Consider the following 22349-nt stretch of genomic DNA (forward strand, 5'->3'; position numbering starts at 1 on the left):
CCTATTTCGATCTACTCTCCACCATAAATTTTCAAATCTTCCACAGAACTGGTCTTTTATACACTGAAGTGTCAGTCTGCACCTGCATCTGCACCTGCACATGCCTTGCTGTTGAAGTGTCATGCATTAAGGGCTTAAATGACCTGGGGAGACGTACAGTAGCATATATTAGCCATTTGTGCATTTAGAATTCAGATGTGGCATCTTCTGTAGAAGAATACACCATGCTCCAACTTGCGTTCAGTTTCAAAATATAAACATAGGGATACTCTGAGGACATAGGAGTATATTTGGCATTCTAAATGACTCTGTTGTATTTCACGTCGTCTTCACCAGTTTAAACATGTCAGGAAATTGACTCATATTTTCCATCAGTAAAAAATGCATTGAGATACAACTTTTACAGAACGTGCCCTCCAAGACATGACATATTTGATATAAATGCAGAGCATACAGACTAATCCTCAATGTCTGTAGTTCCCAGTTAGCTAAATACTGTGGACTCTAGGCCTGGGCGATATCTCAATATATCACCCAGGACCAGTATGAGGAGCAGACGGCGATGTCGACTTCACTCAGCACTATAGAGCTGTTGAAACCACCAGTGTTCCTGAGTCCCTCTGCTAGCGACTTCCTCCAGCGAGCTTTGCTAGCAGAGGGACTGCGGTGGCAGTTTCACCAGCGATATATTGCTGAGTGAAACCACCATCCCATTCTGCCCTCATACTGCACAGAGGGAGAAAAAAGCCACAAGGCACCGATACAGCTTGTTCCTTCCTCTACATCTTTTAACCGCTCAGCTGAGAAGTTTGTGGTTGCCGCTCCCCTTGGCCGAGCAGGTAAAGGATCCCCCAGCCCAGTGCTGGCTGCCGTACAAGCTGGAGGAGCACTGGGCATGGCTCTGCTGGGGATGGGGAGGCCAAGGATCCTCACTGCTCTCCCTGCTTGTATAGCAGATATAGCACTACCAACCCTAGACAGTCCATGCCACAATTGTGCTTATGACACAATCCTACCCATGACTGTGCAAAAGTAAGTCCCATTGAGTTCAACTGGGCTTACTCCGGGAGTAAGCTCAGATAACTCAGAACGCCATGGGAGTAGCATATGGGACAAGGGTGGTGCTGTGGTCTAAACCACTGAGCTTCTTGGGCTTCATAATCAGAAGGTCAGCGGTTCAAATCCCCGTGATGGTGTGAGCTCCCGTTGCTCGGTCCCTGCTCCTGCCAACCTAGCAGTTCGAAAGCACGTCAAACTGCAAGTAGAAAAAAAGGTACTGCTCCGGCAGGAAGGTAAATGGCGTTTCTGTGTGCTGCTCTGGTTCACCAGAAGCGGCTTAGTCATGCTGGCCACAAGACCCGGAGGCTGTACGCCAGCTCCCTCAGCCAATAAAGCGAGATGAGCGCCACAACCCCAGAGTCAGCCACGACTGGACCTAATGGTCAGGGGTCCCTTTACCTTTACTTTAGCAGTTTGAAAGCAGGCCAGTGCAAGTAGATACAGTAAACAGGTACCGCTGCGGTGGGAAGGTAAAGGGCGTTTCTGTGCGCTCTGGTCATGCTGTCTGTGGACAAATGCTGGCTCTCTCAGCCTGAAGCAAGATGAGATGAGCAAGGCGCCAAATAGTCGCCTTTGACTGGACTTAACCGTCCAGGGATCCTTTACCTTTTCCCTTTACCTAGCACAGGCAGAGAGGCGCTTGCTTCTGTTTTCCACTGGTGCGCCTGCCCTAAGAGGGATGAAGCTGCCGAGCAGCAGCACGAGAGCGAAAGCCCTTCCTCTGGCGACCACACCTCCGCTGCACGCTCAGGCCACCGCCTCTGCGCGGGTGGGCTCACGACGCCTACAAGGCCGGGACAGGGCAGAAATCCTGCGAGGTGCTGGGGTGGGGTCCTGAGCCTTTCTTCATGGACTGGACAGCCCTGCATTCCCACTCGCCCGCCTCCAGTCCTCAGCCACACACAACTACTGGACTCCTGCCATTCACACACCCGCTGTCTTCCTTTCCGAGATATTAACACGTGGGACGCCGCTCGCCCACCTAGAAACGTGCCTCGCCCCTTCTGCGCCTCCCCACCCGTTTCCCGCTTGTGCTACCTCCGTCCGCCAACAGCGGCAGCAACGGAGCGAGCCTTCTTCCAAGGAGCTGTCCATGACCTCATGCAGAGCCGAGCCTTCCTTTCCTCTCACCTCTGCGCGTGTGTGTGAGGGACAGAGAGCTCCTATAATAATCCCCGCGCTGGTGCGCTTCGCTCTCTTCCCGCCCCCGACAGATACGGAGACGCGGGCGCGCGCATACACACACACACACACACACACACACAGAGAGAGAGAGAGAAGAGGCTCAGCCTGGAGGCTGGCGCTGCACTAAGCCGGGCGGCTGCGGCGCGCCTGAAGAAGCGCCCCAGCTCTCCAACCGCCAGGGCGCAGCGAGGGAGCCGAAGCAGCGGCGGCGGCGGCGGCCTCCGACTTTTTCGGGGAAGGTCATTCATTGACCAGTCGCGTGCCCTTCTTCCCGCCCTTCTCCTCCTGTCTGTCTCTCTCTCTCTTTCTACGCCACCCCCCATTGCAGCGCCCAGCCTATTGCAGGTTCGGAGGCGGGCTGCTGAGGGAATCCGGGCGTGCTGTTTTGGCCGGCGACGAGACCAGCTCTCCTTCTCCCCTCTGGCCGAGGCTGCTGCGAGAAGGGCGGCTGCAGGCGGGACGGAGGAAGGTGAAAGGAAGAGGCGAGAGGGACCTCGGGGCATGAGCAGCCCCGCTGGAGGCCGGCAGCTGGAGGAGTAGCAGCAGCAGGAGGAGGCGGCGGCGGCGGCGGCGGCTGCTGCTGCTGCCAGACCCAGCACGGCGGGACTGGAAGGAGAGCGGCACGGGGACAGCGAGGAGGACAGGAAGGAGAAGCCCCCGAGCGGGAAGATGGCTTCCCCCACCTCCCCGGGGGTCCCTGGAGGCGGGACATCGCCCCAAGCCAGCCAGCCACGCCTTCGGCAGGTGGGTGCGCTCACACGGCCCTGGGGAGGAAGGGCGGGAAACGCCCTCGGAGGGGCGCTTTTACCTCAGGCTGCCGCAGCCGGAGGCGCGAACGGCCTCTCCGCGGACGCGCGCAGTCGTTCACTCACCCGCCCTGCGGCTACGAGCTTAACTTGCACCTGTTTGAAGGAACCATCTTGCGAATGGGTGGGATGGGGTCTGCTTGGAAGTCCAGGGCTTTGGGAAAACAAACTTAGACTGGCAGGTGCAAGGGGGTGGCGGGGGGAACGGATGCTGTGAGTCACACGCCGGGCTCCAGCTTCCACCCATCCCACCGCTCTACCTGTCCTCTGTCTCTTCATGTTGCCCACACTGTCTGGCAAAACCACTCAAAACGGCGGTGATCTTTTTAATACGTTGGTCATCAGGACAGACGCTACTTATTTAATATATTTGCACCCCACCTTTCTCCCTTCACTGAACTTAACATGGTCATTTAGGGGCTTTTCAAGTGGGCACCCACCCAGATCTAATGGCTCCTTAGCTTCAGCAGGGTGACTGCACCATAAGCCATCAGCCCCCCCCCCCCCCCCACAGCACACCTTGATATGGACATCTAGCCTATGAGAAACTAAAACACTGTTTAGGCTTGTCAGACAAGTATCTTGACTTAAGTAATGGCACATGGTCACCGTACACACTGTGTTGTAGTGAAAGAACAAGCTTAGTGGAAGAACAAGTCCTTGACATTTCCAGGCAGGGCTGGGTATGCTCCCCATCTGAAACCCTAGAGGGTGACTGTCAGTCAATGTCAGTCAATGTTGACAACCCTGTATAAGGCACCTTGCTATGACAGATGTTAGCATAGTAGTTTTCCCTGACTGATAAGAGCCTACAGACCTTATGTGCATGCAAGCACCTACCATGGTGCTACAGCTGCATAATACTACAGGCTGACGTGCAGTGCAGACCATTAGCCAGACACAACATTTCGCAGATTTCTTTGCAGACACATGATACAGATACTACTATATACAAACACATAGCATGGCAACCCACACGCCAAATACTGCAGCACTCCCTCCCTCTAGAGAACTGTCCTGATCCTACACAAAACAAACAGAGTGTTGCATGGCTTACAGACCACACAAAAGATATAGCAAGGCCCATCTGCACATTTATACTGATTGGCACTGTGCCTGGCCCGGCACTCACTTAAGTCCAGCAGTGGGTAGTTCCCACATGAAGGATTCAGCTCAAGTGCTTCATTCTGACATCGTAAACAATTACCCGTTTCCCATCAAACATCTGACCAACTACGTACTGGCAGCACCAACCATTCAAAGAAACTAACCATCTCATAGATGAAAAGATCAGATGGAATAAAAAATTCATTGAGGTACAAAACGCATTGCTTGCAGATCACAGGCCAGTCAAAGACAACACAACTGCAGACAGCATGCTGCATGGCACAAAAAGAGCTATGCTGTTTGACAGACATAAATAAGCACTACCTGCCTTACACAGACACGCCATAGCCAACATGTTATTGAGGAATGCAGATTGCAGTTTACACTGTGCATGACAATTGCTGCAGTCTTTGCGTGTCTGTGGATGAAAGTGGAAGTGTGTCACAGAATCAAGAAAGTATTGCTGATGCATGGGGAGTGCAGGGGTCTGAATTCTATATTTTGCTGCGTATGCTGCCACCATGCATTGTTATACTACGAAGATAGTGAAGTTTGGCTCTGGTATAGGTAACAGAGAAAGATTCTTTCCTTGGTTACCAGCTCACCCTGGATTTTGTCATTGGTAAACAACACAGGAGACGACAGGAAGGGAAATGTCATTTGCAAGAGGTCTGAGCTGCAGTACCAGCAAAGGAGAGATTTCAGTGAGTGTTGAAAGTTTATAAACATGAAGGTTATATTAGGCCTTCAAAACAAAAACAAAACGACTCTTGAACTTCTAGTGTAACAATTTTACTGATACAGAGCTGGATGTAGGCTTAGTCATGCTTAGAGCACATTCACTGAAATGAAAGGGACTTGGAATACTGTAGGTACACAGTACCTGGACAGCTCATTTGAATTGTACAGAAATTCATACTGCCCTTGATTTTTTCATTCTGTTTCATAACAGAATCCTTTCCCAACCCCACCTTTCTGTTGCCTTACTTCCTTTCACATTTTCTCCTTTTACTGATATAAACTGACTCATGAGAAAAGGTAATGTCTAGCTATGTGATCTGATTTTTAATGAATGTGGTCTTCAGTGACATCCATTAAATTGTCTAAAATGAATTTGTCTGCTGCAGAGAACAGAGCTCTGCAAAATTCTATTAAGATTCTGACAGTAACCACATGCCTTTGTCAAATGTGTGTGTGTGTTTGTATAATAAAACACAGATATTAAAAGTGATATCTGTCACCTTTTGCTTCAATTTATTTCTGCCAGAATTCTAGTTTTCATACTGATACCTTATAGCAAATGATATTTGTTCATATCAAAAACTAATTGATGAACAGCTGTTGTATACTTTCAGTTTTTATAGTTGGACTGCAGCTATGCACAGATGCAAGTTGCTAATTAATAATACAACTTTTCCAATAGTATTTTCTCCCATGCATTATTCCTCTGCATATATCTTATTGAACAAACAAAAAAGTAAAATAAGGCGAGAGAGATACCTTGCAGGGAACTGATGCATCAGTTTGCATATATATTTAAATGTTTGCTAGAATTGTTTGTCATTCTCCACCTGGCCTGATTTTTATCCAGTGTGATACAACAGAAATGCTGCCAACTTCATACTTCTAAAAAGCATACACATATATGTGTACACGTATTTTGGAAGTGCTTCAGAAGAAGCTGAAAAAGAAAGGGACTGCATTCTTGAAGGATTACAGTTTGATTATAGGTGCCATGTTGGGGTTCCTTCTCTTATATATTAAACTCATTTGTCAAGGAATTATAGGGTAACGTAAAAGGGTTTGGTGTTTGGATTACTGTTAAAAATGCAGATGATTTTTTATAACTATTAGCAATGACTCTGTATTGAAAGATGAGGCTGGAACTTCATAATTTATTTCTGGCTCTGGTCAGAAACACCATTATAACAAACTCTTTTAACACTTCTTCTGGCACTTTGTATTTCACTGCCAGCTGGAAACTGGAAGTGGGGGTAGGGAGAGAACTGAACTTGTACCAGACCTTAATTTTAGAAGCAAGAAAAGTAATTGCAAAGTTATTTGGATCAAGTAATCTTATTCTTCCTTAGGAGGGCAGTCCAGGGAAAATAGGAGGCATTGGGCCTCCTTCTCCAAAGGTCAATCAGCTCTCACCACAGAGAGGAAGATATGCTAGGAGCATAGGAAGGTCTGTTGGTCCAAGTAGCTCACTTTTGTCTACATTGATGGCAGCTGCTGTCCAGGGTTTCAGGTAGGGGTCTCTCCTACCTACCTGGAGATGCCAGAGATTGAATTTGAAACCTTCAGCTTTCAAGGCAGATGCTCTACCATTGAGCCATGGCCTTTTCTCATCCCCTTCCTTGAAATGTCCACATCCCTAACTCAATAACAACATCGGTAGAGCAAAAAATGGGGAGATCACCAGAAGAAGGGTTGGATCCGAAGAATTCCATGCCTTCCCAGTCTGTCAACCTGTCGCAAAACCAGAGATTTGTTTTTCCATTCATTGTTTCCAATGGAAAGGGAATAGTTCTAGAAGAAAATCATTTAAAAGAAATCTGAGTGCTCCTTTGCCCTCTCTTCTGCTCTGCCAGTGAAAGCCCAGCAACTTGTCGGATGAGGTTTAATAACTGACTTAATTTCCCCAATTCCCTAGCTTCAGGATTGCATCCGAAATGTGCTTTCCAGCCTTCTAAAAGAATAAGACTGAATTTGCAGAAGATGTTTGGTTTGTTATGGGTTGGTGCCTGGAAACTGTGACTTCAGTTGTGGAAGTGCTGTAGAGGGTGTCCTCTGACTGATAAGGTATATGCATTGATACAGATTGTGAATGCTAAGGCTGGAACTGTGAACAGCAAGTAGCAAGTGGATTTAAAAGACTCTGGTGCATAGATTAAAATTACTTCAAATTTTATAATGTTTTCCCCTTCCCAAACTATATTGTTGGTATTAACTAGCTTGTGAAACTTTCCTGTGTTTAATGACATCAACATTAAGGCAATCGTGTTAATTTCATTGGGACTGTGAGATATCTTGGGCTGGATCCAACTAATGAGTCCTGTCAGTGAAAGCCCATAAGTAAGCTTTTCCCCATCTACTCATGTGCACCCTTCTCCAAACAGGGCCAGTGTTTGTGTCAGGAGAACCACCAGAACAGTACATGGAAGGGAGGAGAAGGGGGATCATTTCATCTGCAGGGCTGGCTTGTCCATGAGATGGACTGAAATAGATGCCTCAGGTAGCAGAATCGAAGGGGTAGCGCTGCTGCATGCACTCTGCCCACTGCTGCTTCCGGGTTCCAACAAGATCTTGTAAGAGTCCTGCAAAATCTCACAAGATCTCACTGGAAGCTACAGCCACTTCTCCTCGCTTCTCCAATGCCACTCCAGGTACCCTGCCCATCCCCCACCGCAACTGCAGCTTCTGGTGAGATCTTGCATGAGCCCTGTGGAGCTCTTGCGAGATCTCACTGGAACCCAGAAGTTGCTGCCGTGTGACCCCAGTAAGTGAGGCTTCAGGGAGGCAGTGAGGGGGTATGAAGGACAGCACTTCCCTGTTTCTCCTCAGGTGGCTAAACGGAACAGGCCACCCCACCATTTGGCAAGCTGAAATGCTTGCTGTGATTAAACAATTGATACAGCAACAAGGCTAAATTACTCCCCTTAGCTCAGGATGAGAAACATTGTTCATAAGATTAAGAACCAGAGGAGCAAAGGGTGCAGGAAATTGTAGAAAATATACTCTTCCTGGTTTTCTAGTGATTTCTCAGGCCCCAACTCCTTGCTTAGCTAGGAGTGGTATACAGACATTATTGGATCTGGCTACCTACTCCTAGACAACCATGGGGCACCTGATGCTAACAAGGCCTTCAGCTTGGGCTTAGTTGGTCAACCTGTGTTTCTCTTTGACACCTGTATTTTTCCTGATTTTCCTTCCTTTGATATGGACAGCTTATGCAGAGATGAAACCTAGACCACAACGACCACAAGAACAGTGGTCTCACTCTGTAAAGGGATAAATAGGGCAAGCTAGTTTAACTACTGAAAATAGTTTTGGTAAAGCTTGACTCATTGCATTCATTTTTAATATTTGATGCCTTCAACACACCACAGGTTTAAATAATAGCTTATTGGATCATATGGATGAAATGTTGACTAGTTTGTAAATTTTCCAGAAATGAACAAAGTGAACTACATTTTGAAAGAATATGCCTTCTGAATAGCCTTGGATGGATTTGAAAGTTGATTAGATAGATTTGTGGAGGGTAAGGCTGTTGATGGCTATTAGTCATGGTGGCTATGTTCTACCACCACAGTTAGAAGAAGAAGAAGAAGAAGAGTTTGGATTTGATATCCCGCCTTTCACTCCCTTTAAGGAGTCTCAAAGCGGCTAACATTTTCCTTTCCCTTCCTCCCCCACAACAAACACTCTGTGAGGTGAGTGGGGCTGAGAGACTTCAAAGAAGTGTGACTGGCCCAAGGTCACCCAGCAGCTGCATGTGGAGGAGCGGAGACGCGAACCCGGTTCCCCAGATTACGAGACTACCGCTCTTAACCACTACACCACACTGGCTCTCTGGTTATAAGCAGTGTGCTCTCTGGTTATAAGCAGTGTGCCTCTGAATATTAGTTTCTAAGAATCACAGGTGGGGAGAGTGCTGTTGCTGTCAGGCTCGGATTGTTGGTTTCCCATAGGCATCTGGTTGGCCACTGAGAACAGGCTGCTGGACTTGATATAGACCTTTGGTCTGGTTCAGCTGGTCTCTTCTTATGTACCTTGGCTTGGTCTTAAGGAATGGGAGGAGGTTATGTGATTCTTCAAGAGATGGTTCCTGAAGCTACACAAAAGGTAAAAGCAGCAGTGTTTGCTCATAAGAAGAATGAACCCAAAATCTGTATCAGGGCAATAACTTTATTAGGCCAACAGAAGTTTTTGCAAGCTTTTGAACTCTCCACAGCTGATCATCAGGCTAGATCAGGGTTTCCCAAACTTGGGTCCCCAGGTAGTTTTGTACTCTATTTCCTAGCATCCCAGCTACTGGTCTTGCTAGCCAGGGGTGATGGGAGTTGTAATCCAGAAACAGCTGGAGACCCAAGTTTGGGAAACCTTGGGCTAGATGGTAAATAAAGCAAAGTGGTGGGGAATTAGCTGCAGTTACTGCTTTTCCCTGAAGTGTTTGATGAGGAAGAAGGTGATGCTCCTACTTTCCTGCTCCTCATCACCTACCTGGATTGTTTCATTCTGTGGGTATGAATGCCACAAAAATACGTAAGGTAGAGTTGGTTGCTGACTGGGGCCTTTAAATGTCAGAAATTGCAAGACCTCTGAAATGAAATAGTACTTAGGGGTTATCATTTTTCTAGTTTATTTTAAAGCACTCAGGTCAGGTACATGAAATTATTTCTTATTAGGCATTCTCTAAATGTTACTGTAGACTGTCTAATTCACTAGCAGTACAACAGCTGTCACTCAACAGGGCAACTGAAAGTAACGGAAGATCAAGGGTGATGCTGAGATTTGAGCTGACTGCACAATTTAAAAGAGACGCTAACTAGCAAATGCATGGAGATAAAAATAGTAACTCAACCTGTTAAGTAGTGCTGCCACCGCCTCTGGATTAGGTGGATGACTTGGGATAAACTAGATGCGACACAAGAGTTCTATTTCATAGGAATGTAGGATGCTCAATAATGTCTACATGGTTTTCTCTCAGTCCTATGTGAAGATGCCAGAGATTGGACCTGGGACCTTCTGCATGCAAAGCAGATGCTCTACCAGGGAGCCATAGCCCTCCCCAAATATTGTCTAATCTGATCTGACTTGCATCTGCTCTCCAAGGTCTTTTCCACCACGTTACTGTTGTTGGCATGCAACCAAGGAAATGGGGGTAATTGGCAGGCCCCCAGCTGGTTCCAGCCCACCGGCCGGTGTGCCAGGCAAACTCCAATTCTTGGTGCAGCATGAATCTGCGAACCAAGCTTCAGAAGCTAGGGCACGCTACTCAGCAGAGTAAACGCTATGCAACAGAAGTGGCAGGAGAGGCTGTGTGAGCATATTTACAAGCAGTTTATTCTGCATAAATCAGGACAAAAGGAAACATGTCTGATCTCCTTCGTGTCCAAAGCAAGACAGCTAAAGCAAAAGCTATACACAAACGGAAGTTCCCAGCAAGCTGTGCTGGAGTGTAAACAGGCATGTGACATGCAACAATCCACACGTCTGTTCTTAAGGTGAAACGGAATATCCCAACAACCTGAGCCCTTTCACAGGAGGTGTCTGGATGAAGGACTGTTCTAACTCTCTGCTCTATACTGTCCACTAAAAAATGCCTCCTGCTGATTTCCCACCCATAGAAGGAAAACATCCCTTCCAATACCTGTACCTTAAGCGGCCATTCCCCACCTGCCCATCCTCTGTTCACATAGGCAGCCTGCCATGGCTGCTTTTGGATGAAGACATCATGGAGGAAAGTAATGTGTAACTCCGTATCATATCTAATTTGGCTGTGAGCAGTCTCTGATGCAATTGGTTGAGCATCTTGTTACCAAATTGAAGAGTCCCCGGAGTGCTGAATTTAGCTGGTGACATTCTTCTTTTTTTCCGGAGGTGGAGGTGAAAATGAAACTGTGAAGAATGAAGCAAAGGGTGTCAGGATGTATTATCTAGTGCCAGCAACTCAGCATTGTGAGTGAGACAGAAATAACAGCATGAGCAGCAATACTTGTACAGGCACTACCTGTCCAATAATAAATATATTATCCACACTTGCAGCCAGAAAAATAGTTTCATGCACTGTCAAATGTTTCACATATATACACACACATATATTTCCAGGGAAAGCCAACATGGTGCCCTCAATATGTTTTGGATTATAATTTAGGGTTGCCATAATTCAAAAAGTAAAAACCAGGAAACCACCAAAATTGTTGAGGGTCTGGAGGGCACTACATTGGCTACTCCTGTTCTATTTTAATATCAGGTCAAGTCTCTGAGTATCTTGGTTTTTTGTAGCCAAAAGAACTGGACCCATATACAAGGGCATAGTCATACCTAGGGATTGGCGAAACCAGCCCCCCACTGGGGGTACAGGCCCTGGTGTGTGTGCAAAAATCACTTACCAGGCATTGGAGTCCTCTTGTGACACACACACACACACACACACACACACACACACACACCAGCTCAGAACTCCAGCACATGCTTTGTCTGCAGAAGGAACCTGCTGGGATCTTCAGTAGGAAAAGCTGCTGTTGCAGTAGATGCAGGAGGGGATGAAAAGTGGTCCTCAAGTGGATTCCAGGCAGACAGCAGTGTGGGCACCCTATCCATCCTGAAGGAGACACCTTTCTCCTGTCTAGGCACCCTCGCCTGCTTCTCATATTTTTTTTTCTGACAGGGGGACGCCAATACAGCTCCTTGCCAAGGGACACCTTGGTATGCTTCTGCACAAGAGAAAGGCATTGACAGACTTCAGGGGAGGGGGGAATGCCTGAGATCTTCAGAAACAATTGCATTGCATTGTTTTGTTTTTATGGTGAAATTCCTAAAGGGAGAACCCCAAAAAAATCAAATGAGGACTCAGTGCGGATGGGATCCTAACTGATTATTGGGGGAGGGGTGAGAAAAATGGGTGAGAAGGGGATAGAGAAACTGCAAAAGGAGGTGGTAGGAAAAGACACATATAATCTCATTGTCTGAATAGGTAATTTACTGATTCATTTTGAGAAGCTACAGCAGATGGCATGGTGATGGTGGCAGCTCCACTCAACTAACCTCCCAACAGCTGAGTCACTGCTGCTTACTAGGAAGGAGAGTGAAGGGCGAGGCAGCAGGGTACTCTCTCTCATGCATAGGAGGTCCCAAATGCCCACTAATTTTCATGCTTCCCATGTCCCACGCTGTTCCTCAAAGTCTGCTTTTTAGGGGGTATCTTGGGGTGTGGGTGGGCTGCAGCAGAAGAACGAATTGGGGAGCCTCATTCTGCAAACCCAAGTCTATTCATGGTTCTTATGATGCAATAGCAAGTTTATTATGAACATATGAACTTTCCTCATACAGAGTGAGCTGCCATAAATGGTTGTTGGGCTGCAATTAATCTGGTTATCTGTACAGCAGGTGGGCAGATTTCTGTCTTGTGGGATCTCCTTTTTAAAAAACTAGTACCCTGAAATCCACTAAGTGGAGCCAGGTGCAAAACATTGGATCAGGTGAACACACATATCCTAAGAACTAAGGAGCAGGGTGTTGCTGAACAACTGTTCAGCCCAGGAATTTGTCATCAGTACCAGAACCAATCTCACAAGCGCTTTAGCACACAAATTCACTCTTTTTCAGCAAACTATCAGTAGTGAGGTGGAGAAAGCTTCTTTGCTGCTGCTATTGTTACGTAATTAGGAGTCAGAAATCCTTGCTGATCTACTGCAAATGACCTGGAGATCTCCCATTACATTCCAAGCTGCCTTCTTCTCACCTCTCCCTTTATAGTATATCCCCCATTAAACCACTCTCTTTCAAAACAGGAATCTTTTGACTTTTCTGGCACCGCTGTGATGCAGGAGAAAGATGTTCATTAGCTTTGATTTAATGGAGAGAAGCAGATAGCCAGTTGGGAGAAAAGCTTTGGTTGCCAGACATAGCTGTCTAGAATGTGCGTGGCCCACGTAGAGGGCACGGGAATAGGCCAGTCTCCATGAGGCAAAAGCCTCAGATCAGTTTGCTCTGAGTCCAGGGAAGAACCTTGAGGGAGGCACCAAGGAAAGAATGGAAACAAGCTATGTTAAATGTGCAGGTGCACAACTTGCGGTTTGATTCCAGTGTGGCTCTTGACAGGTTAAGCAATTAATCCATCCCTAGTTAAAAAGAATTAAATGGGTTGTTTTGGAAGGTCATATGTTTACAGTGGTACCTCGGGTTAAGTACTTAATTCGTTCCGGAGGTCCGTTCTTAACCTGAAAATGTTCTTAACCTGAAGCACCACTTTAGCTAATGGGGCCTCCTGCTGCTGCCGTGCCGCCGGAGCATGCTTTCTGTTCTCATCCTGAAGCAAAGTTCTTAACCCGAGGTACTATTTCTGGGTTAGCGGAGTCTGTAACCTGAAGCGTATGTAACCCGAGGTACCACTGTATAGGAAACAGCATCAGCTTGAGAAACTTTCTCTGAGGAAGAATTTTGGATAGCTTGAAAACCTACACACTATTTTGTGATGTTGCGGTTGGCCTCATAAAGGCATTGCCCTGATATGGATTTTGGCATGTGAAGTTTCTCTTCTCAGTAAGCTTAAGCTCTTATTCCTCCCCCACCCCATTTTTTTCCTTTCCTCTTTACAGCCCAAACCTAAGCATCTTTAATCAGACATAAATCCCACCGAGTTCCATGCAACTCACTCCCAAGTAAGATTTCAGAAGATTGCTGCCTTAGCCTTTCAATTTAATTAAATGGGGTTTTCCCTCCTGTATTCGTCTTCTAGCACGCTCCTGGTAAAACAAAATACAAAGTTGTGGACCAATTACCATGCCTTGTGAACTTCATGTGTAATCCATGACTACCAGATCCCTGGTGGGTGATCAGTGTCTCATTCAGTGATGGATTATAGGCAACAATCTTGGGCCTGTGTGCTTTGTGAAGTATGAATTATCATGTAAGATCCAGTCTTGGGATTAATGTTTGAAGTTGGATTTTCAGTAAATGGTCTGATAACACTGTGAAATAATAGTTATGTGTGTTTTTCCTTCCAACTTCTGGGACCAATTATGCGTGACTGTTCCACATTTTTTTGTTGGTAATCAAATCAAAGCTGCGGTTGAGTCATACATCACAGCTGAGATTCCCACTATGGGGAAAAAAAATCTGACCACAGTGACATTGTGCAGTCTGAGAACTTTGTATTTTTCATTGCATCCACTTGCACAGCTCTTTAAAAAAATGAAAAAAAGAATGCCTGCGTGGTTGTAAAATATTCTGGTTTATCTGCGTGCCTTCATTGCTCCCATTGAATATGAGGAGCACAATGGGGCAACGACTTGAGACTTCCCTATGTTAAAAGAATCTTTGTTTAGGCAACAAAAGATTCATTCATCAAAAAAGCCTGCAAAACATTTGAGTGTTTGCTGTGTTAACTCTTTTAAATTCAGTTGTGCTGCTGCATTCTAGACTAATCTGTTGTCCTTTCTAGTACCTGAGCTTACTGTTCCTCAGCAACTGCATTTACTGGTGACCTATGGAAGGTTGTTTAGCCTCATAGTTCTTATTTCTGCCTATTAAGCGTTATTAATACCAGCAAAAACTGCTTGAGTGCTTTGCAGATTGCTCTTCCTCATTTTTCGAGAGTATCTGGCTTGACTCACTTGTGCAATCCACCTCAGTCTTTTTACCAATTTTTAACTTTTTTTGCCAGCAGTTTTGCCATGAAATACACTGTTAGCATCTGTCCCTGTCTTTTGCACACATTCTGGGGACAAGAACTAAGTTAATTCATAGGAGGATTGTTGTGTCTGTTAAGGTGAGGAGGGGGCTAGACTAGATGACCCCAGAACCTTTTTCAGCCCTTGCTTGTGTTCAGATTGGTTCACAGACAGTACCCCATTGTTTGTTATTTGATCATATGACTACAGTCTTCCTGGGTCTGCCATCCCTATGGGTTCTATTTATAGCCCTGTAGCCACAACAAATCCTCTGAAAACATGCGGGTTTTCTCTTCTGCTATGTATCGGAAAACCTTGGTGGAATCAGACTGACTCCTGCATGCTGCTTTGGTCAGAAATTCCTGCTTAGTTCCACTATTAGGCTTCAAGTGAGCTGCTTTTATTTTTGTTTCTCCTAGAAGAGTACACAAGGGCGGGTGAGGGGTGAGAGAGGAAATACTGTCATTACTGGAAAGCCACTCTTTTTCCTTGCAAACAGCTGGTGCCTGTGTTAATAAACTCAAGGGCAACTGCTTGCACATACAAAATCAAAAAGAAATGCTCTGTAGCTCTGTGAAAAATTTTCTGTGAAGCTTCTCTGTGTGTTTTGGGACTGCTGCTTCTTCTGTTGCTGCTGACTGATGAATACAGCGGGAATGTGTCCTTGTTGATCCTTGTGGGCCTCTCAGCAGCTTTTTGTACTTAATCAGCTCTGCAGGGATGGCCCTTCCATTAGTAGGATGAGGCAAGTCACATCAGGTGGGGAATCTTTGGCCCACCAGATGTTACTAAACTACAGCTCCCATCATCCTTGATTATTGGCCATGATTTCTGGGGCTGCTGGGAGTTCTCGTTAAGTAAATATTTGGTGAAACAAAAAAACCACAACTACCATCACTGTTCTAAGTAGTCTGGAACAGGGTGTATGGCATTTGAATCTGCTCAGTCCCTTATTTCTTCCTTAGAGGCCTTTCACTGGTACCCTACTTTTTGGGGTGCTCTTTCAGCTAACTAAGGTGGAATCTACACACATATAAAAACCATTATGAAAATGATTTTTTAAAAAGCGTTTTAAAAAATCCATCCAATTTTCCATAAGGCTCACCATCGCCATCTAGTGTCACATTGTATATTGTACTTAAAACACACTTGAAACATTTTATGTGGAGCTGTATAGCTGAGTCCTAGGTCGAAGATGACTGTGCCTGATAATCTTATCTCTTGGTTATTCACTTTTTTTTTTTTAATTTACTCTTGTCACCTTTAACATTGTTTCAGTTTACCTATCTTTGAACTGGGACTTGGGTGAGTTTGGAAATTGGATTTCAAATATTATAAGCCAGATAAAATGGTAATAAATGATTAAGACACTTTAGATGTACTTCCCAAAAGAGATGCATATGTTATCCTCCCATGATTAAATTATTGTTTAATTAATCATTGTTGGATGACTTACCGGTGAATACGTGAACCAGTGATGTGCAGCTGTAGATGGTATAAGCTCATGGCAAGGGTCCTGTCTGCAATGCTTGATCTGTGATGGCTCATACACAGATGATGATCACCCCAGGATGTTACAGTTGTCAAGTGTTGACTATGCATGTGTGAATGAGCTCATATTCTTTGACGAGAAGGGGAATTTTTATGACTGGATGAAGATCGAGAGAAAAGTAATACGCCACCTTAGCACAATGTTTGCCTCTAAAATGCAACTTCAGAGTTAGCATGCAGAATTTCACACTTTTCTATACGGGAGCCCATTTCGAAAAGATGCAGAAGAGGGGAAAACAAAACTTTTGGATAAGGTTATTATGCTCAAAGTGGCAGCATACATGGTTCTCCCCGTCCCCATTTCATTCTCATAATGTAGGTTAGGCAGCAAGTCGCCCTGAAGGACTCCCAGGAACATCTGGTCCAACCCCTGCAATGCAGGAATATGCAGCTGTCCCATATGGAGATCGAACCTGCAACCTGGGCCTTATCAGCACCATGCTCTAACCAACTGAGCTATCCAAATACACACACACACACACACACACACATATATATATATTCCTAATGGAAGTAATAGATAGATCTACAGCCTGATTAATGAATTCACACTTTTTAGTCAATTAAAAAATGTTTCTCAATTAAGTAATTTAACCAATTAACCAATTCAATGTGTGGTCCTAGGGTTGTATCATTCCATTAGTGGAAGGACTTTATGGGGAATGGATGTAGCTCAGTGGTGGAACATCTGCCTTGCATTCAGAAGATCCCAGCTTCAGTCCCCAGCATCTCCATGTATGGTCAGGAGAGTTCCCTTCTTGAAACCCTGGGGAGCCACTGCCAGTCAGTGCAGACAGTACTGAGCTGGATAGACCAGTGGTCTGAGTCAGTTTAAGGCAGCTTCCCATGTTTCTATGACTTCTGTTTATTCAGAAGTCTTCTTTCCCTGCATGCCACCTGAACTGCTCCACTGCCCAATCTGCTCTGGACTTCATTGGATACAACCCCTAATCTTTACCCTTAAAGCCTTTTATTTATTTATTAGCTTCTTAAAATGTTTGCATTGTATATGTGCTGTGATTTAGCCAAGATGTCACATTCACTTGAAGCACTATATCGCATGATGTGTCAGTGCATACAGATGCCATACGTATGAGGAAATATTTTATATATTTTTTAAAAATACAGTGTTTGCAAATGAGGACAATCTGAATCATTCTCCATGGACCACTTTTAACCCTTCTGTTCCCCCATTCACTTCTCATGAAGCCACTAGAAATTCAGAGGAAGCATGATGGACAGGCCTACCAATCCAAGCACTCCCTCTTCTCGATTGGTAGCCCTGCATATTTTGAAAAAGTATTTCCGCATATGTGCAGCATTTAGTGCTTCCCCCCAGCCTTTCGAATCAAGTCACATAGGTATTTCAGGTCCTTCTCAAGGTACCCTTTGGATATGTTTAATATTTTGTGTGTTCATCCATGCAGGTTGTCCGAAAAGATGACTCAGATGGAGGGAGATGCACTCAACTACCAGTCTCTGGAACCACTGCATCTCCTCCTAAGTGTTTTTTAATCTCATTTACATGACATTTGCTATAGTGCATGCTCTGTAAGAAAGCAAATGGTGTGTGTGATTCAAGCTTCCCAAATTCTACCTATTTGGCTTTGCTAAGAGATATCATGTTACTAATTACCAAATGTTTTACTAAGGCAGCTATCCAAACAATTTTTCATTTGATCATAATCCCGTGTTGTTCCTCCTTCTCTGGAAAGTCAGTCTTCACACTCCAGACTCTCAAGAAGTAGTTGTCTTTTCCATACTTCCAACATCTAAGCTCCCTTTGCTTCCTTCTGTGTCTCCACTTTAGCTGGCTGTGCGGTGCTCAGCCAGTGACCCTGTTTGGTTTCCTCCATCCCTTTTGGATGAGTTAGGTCCAGTTGTAAAATCTGCTTGATTTACAGTTCATCCACCCCACCCTAAGCATTTTCTTTCTCTAGAAATAAGCTTCATTAAGGCCAGTAGGGTTTGTTGTTGTTGTTGTTTAGTCGTTTAGTCGTGTCCGACTCTTTGTGACCCCATAGACCAGAGAACGCCAGGCACTCCTGTCCTCCACTGCACCCCGCAGCTTGGTCAGACTCATGCTGGTAACCTCGAAAACACTATCCAACCATCTCATCCTCTGTCGCCCCCTTCTCCTTGTGCCCTCCATCTTTCCCAACATCAGGGTCTTCTCCAGGGAGTCTTCTCTTCTCATGAGGTGGCCAAAGTACTGGAGCCTCAGCTTCACAATCTGTCCTTCCAGTGAGCACTCAGGGCTGATTTCCTTCAGAATGGATAGGTTTGATCTTCTTGCAGTCCATGGGACTCTCAAGAGTCTCCTCCAACACCATAATTCAAAAGCATCAATTCTTCGGCGATCAGCCTTCTTTATGGTCCAGCTCTCACTTCCATACATCACTACTGGGAAAACCATAGCTTTAACTATATGGACCTTTGTTGGCAAGGTGATGTCTCTACTTCTCAAGATGCTGTCTAGGCCTGTCATTGCCCTTCTCCCAAGAAGCAGGCGTCTTTTAATTTCGTGGCTGCTGTCACCATCTGCAGTGATCATGGAGCCCAAGAAAGTAAAATCTCTCACTGCCTCCATTTCTTCCCCTTCTATTTGCCAGGAGGTGATGGGACCAGTAGCCATGATCTTCGTTTTTTTGATGTTGAGCTTCAGACCATATTTTGCACTCTCCTCTTTCACCCTCAATAAAAGGTTCTTTAATTCCTCCTCACTTTCTGCCATCAAGGTTGTGTCATCTGCATATCTGAGGTTGTTGATATTTCTTCCGGCAATCTTAACTCCAGCTAGGGATTCATCTAGCCCAACCTTTCGCATGATGAAATCTGCATATAAGTTAAATAAGCAGGGAGACAAAATGCAGCCTTGTCGTACTCCTTTCCCAATTTTGAACCAATCAGTTGTTCCATATCCAGTTCTAACTGTAGCTTCTTGTCCCACATAGAGATTTCTCAGGAGACAGATGAGGTGATCAGGCACTCCCATTTCTTTAAGAACTTGCCGTAGTTTGCCATGGTCGACACAGTCAAAGGCTTTTGCATAGTCAATGAAGCAGAAGTAAATGTCTTTCTGGAACTCTCTAGCTTTCTCCATAATCCAGCGCATGTTTGCAATTTGGTCTCTGGTTCCTCTGCCTCTTCTAAATCCAGCTTGCACTTCTGGGAGTTCTCGGTCCACATACTGCTTGAGCCTTCCTTGTAGAATTTTAAGCATAACCTTGCTAGCGTGAGAAATTAGTGCAATTGTGCGATAGTTGGAGCATTCTTTGGCACTGCCCTTCTTTGGGATTGGGATGTAGACTGATCTTCTCCAATCTTCTGGCCACTGTTGAGTTTTCCAGACTTGCTGGCATATTGAGTGTAGCACCTTAACAACATCATCTTTTAAAATTTTAAATAGTTCAGCTGGAATACCATCACTTCCACTGGCCTTGTTATTTGCAGTGCTTTCTAAGGCCCATTTGACTTCACTCTCCAGGATGTCTGGCTCAAGGTCAGCAACCACACTACCTGGGTATATGAGACATCCATTTCTTTCTGGTATAATTCCTCTGTGTATTCTTGCCACCTCTTCTTGATGTCTTCTGCTTCTGTTAGGTCCTTTCCACTTTTGTCCTTTATTATGGAAATCTTTGTACGAAATGTTCCTTTCATATCTCCAATTTTCTTGAACAGATCTCTGGTTCTTCCCATTCTATTGCTTTCCTCTATTTCTTTGCATTGCTTGTTTAAGAAGGTCTTCTTGTCTCTCCTTGCTATTCTTTGGAAATCTGCATTCAATTTCCTGTATGTTTCACGATCTCCCTTGCATTTTGCTTGCCTTCTCTCCCCCGCTAATTGTAAGGCCTCATTGGACAGCCACTTTGCTTTCTTGCATTTCCTTTTCATTGGGATGGTTTTCATTGCTGCCTCCTGTATAATGTTACGAGCCTCCATCCATAGTTCTTCAGGCACTCTGTCCACCAAATCTAAATCCTTAAACCTGTTCCTCACTTCCACTGTGTATTCATAAGGGATTTGACTTAGATTGTATCTTACCGGCCCAGTGGTTTTTCCTACTTTCTTCAGTTTAAGCTTGAATTTTGCTATAAGAAGCTGATGATCTGAGCCACAGTCAGCTCCAGGTCTTGTTTTTGCTGACTGTATAGAGCTTCTCCATCTTTGGCTGCAGAGAATATAATCAATCTGATTTCGATGCTGCCCATCTGGTGATGTCCATGTGTAGAGTCGTCTCTTGTGTTGTTGGGAAAGCGTGTTTGTGATGACCAGCTTGTTCTCTTGACAGAACTCTATTAGCCTTTGTCCTGCTTCGTTTTGATCTCCAAGGCCAAACTTGCCAGTTGTTCCTTTTATCTCTTGACTCCCTACTTTAGCATTCCAATCCCCTATAATGAGAAGAACATCCTTCTTTGGTGTCACTTCTATAAGGTGTTGTAAGTCTTCATAGAACTGGTCAATTTCAGTTTCTTCAGCACCAGTAGTTGGTGCATAAACTTGGATTACTGTGATGTTAAAAGGTCTGCCTTGGATTCGTATCGAGATCATTCTATCATTTTTGAGATTGCATCCCAGTACAGCTTTTGCCACTCTTTTGTTGACTATGAGGGCCACTCCATTTCTTTTACGGGTTTCTTGCCCACAGTAGTAGATATGATGGTCATCCGAACTGAATTCACCCATTCCCGTCCATTTTAGTTCACTGATGCCCAGGATGTCAAAATTTATTCTTGCCATCTCATTTTTGACCACCTCCAACTTACCCATATTCATGGTTCTTACATTCCAGGTTCCTATGCAATATTTTTCTTTACAGCATTGGACTTTCCTTTCGCTTCCAGGCATATCCGCAACTGAGCGTCCTTTCGGCTTTGGCCCAGCCGCTTCATCAGCTCTGGATCTACTTGTACTTGCCCTCCGCTCTTCCCCAGTAGCATGTTGGACGCCTTCCGACCTGAGGGGCTCATCTTCCAGCGTCATAACTTTTATATGCCTGTTGTCTTTGTCCATGGAGTTTTCTTGGCAGGGATACTGGAGTGGCTTGCCGGTTCCTCCTCTAGGTGGATCACGTTTGGTCAAAACTCTCCACTATGACCTGTTCATCTTGGGTGCCCTGCTCGGCATAGTTCATAGCTTCTCTGAGTTCTTCAAGCCCCTTCGCCACGGCAAGGCAGTGATCCATGAAGGGGCCAGTAGGGTTTACTCCCTCATAAACCTTGCAGCGCCTAGTTTCACTTGTGAATATGAAAAATCAACCCTGATTATGGTTCTGAGTTGAACAGGGATAGCTTACCCAGGGCACACTTTGGACAGGGGACTGCTTTCTTCATGTAAGGCTGGAAATTGGCTACTGAAGGTGGACTCTGGAGGCAGGGAACTATCAACCTTTGTATTTATTTTTTTGGCTACATACACATCCCACTTTGAATTGCTCAGAGCAGCTTACATTTGTACCCAGACTCTCATGCAACCTATTTAGCTTCAGGAATAGAGTCCAAACCACTGCATTGGTCAATTTTTGCACTGGGCAGCTTTGGCCATCTGCATATAATACAGTAATGTTGCCTAATTTGAACTCAACTTCAATTTTAACTCTTCAATGAAAGGTCTACAAGGCAGGTGGAGGGAGGTGGGATGAAACATCTAGATCTACTGATATAGCTTGGGGTGATTTGAGGATTAATTTTTTCCTAATGCATTTACAAGCCACAGTCAGCATTACATTCAGACCACAAGATAATTTGAATTATAGGAAGTTGTAGCTTTCTGATTCTCTTTTACTACAGGGTCTCTACCAGGATTTAATCAGAAAGAAGTAGCAGCTTCAGTTTCAACTTTCATTTCCCATAAGAGCCAGCAGAGGGTGTCTGGTTCTCTGTATGTGTGTGAGAACATCATTCAAGTTCATTAGCAGGGCAGAAGAGAAATTCTGGTTCTCATTTAATTCCATGAAGGCAGAATCATAGAGTTGGAGGGGACCCTGAGGATCATCTAGCCCACCCCCCGGCAATGCAGGAATATGCAGCTGTCCCTTACAGGGATTGAACCTGTAACCTTAACAGCTTTGGAATTATCAGCACCATGCTCTAGCCAACTGAGCTACTCAGCTTCTGCAAGGAATTATTGTAGAACAAAAAGAAATGTGAAACACAAAAGCGAGAAGGGACCAGAGGATGGAGAATAGGAGGAACAGAAACAGATACTACTGAAGTCATTATTGTTGTTATCATCATCA

The 22349-nt window shown here is 45.1% G+C and overlaps 1 protein-coding gene across 2 annotated transcripts in view; it reads left to right on the forward strand.

The window, feature by feature from the left end:
- The first annotated feature begins 2576 nt into the window (after positions 1 to 2576).
- The window catches only part of ANK2 (ankyrin 2), a 322074-nt gene continuing 302301 nt past the window's right edge, over positions 2577 to 22349 (forward strand). Inside the window, exon 1 of one of the 2 annotated variants that reach the window (XM_079990154.1) lies at positions 2577 to 2988. In XM_079990154.1, the coding sequence (XP_079846280.1) occupies positions 2914 to 2988 (75 nt within the window). In that variant the 5' untranslated portion in view covers positions 2577 to 2913. The remainder of the gene's footprint in view (positions 2989 to 22349) is intronic. The other variant, XM_079990163.1, reaches the window with a different exon arrangement.

This window comes from Podarcis cretensis (genome assembly GCF_951804945.1).
Source record: "Podarcis cretensis genome assembly, chromosome: 9".
Lineage (NCBI taxonomy): Eukaryota > Metazoa > Chordata > Lepidosauria > Squamata > Lacertidae > Podarcis > Podarcis cretensis.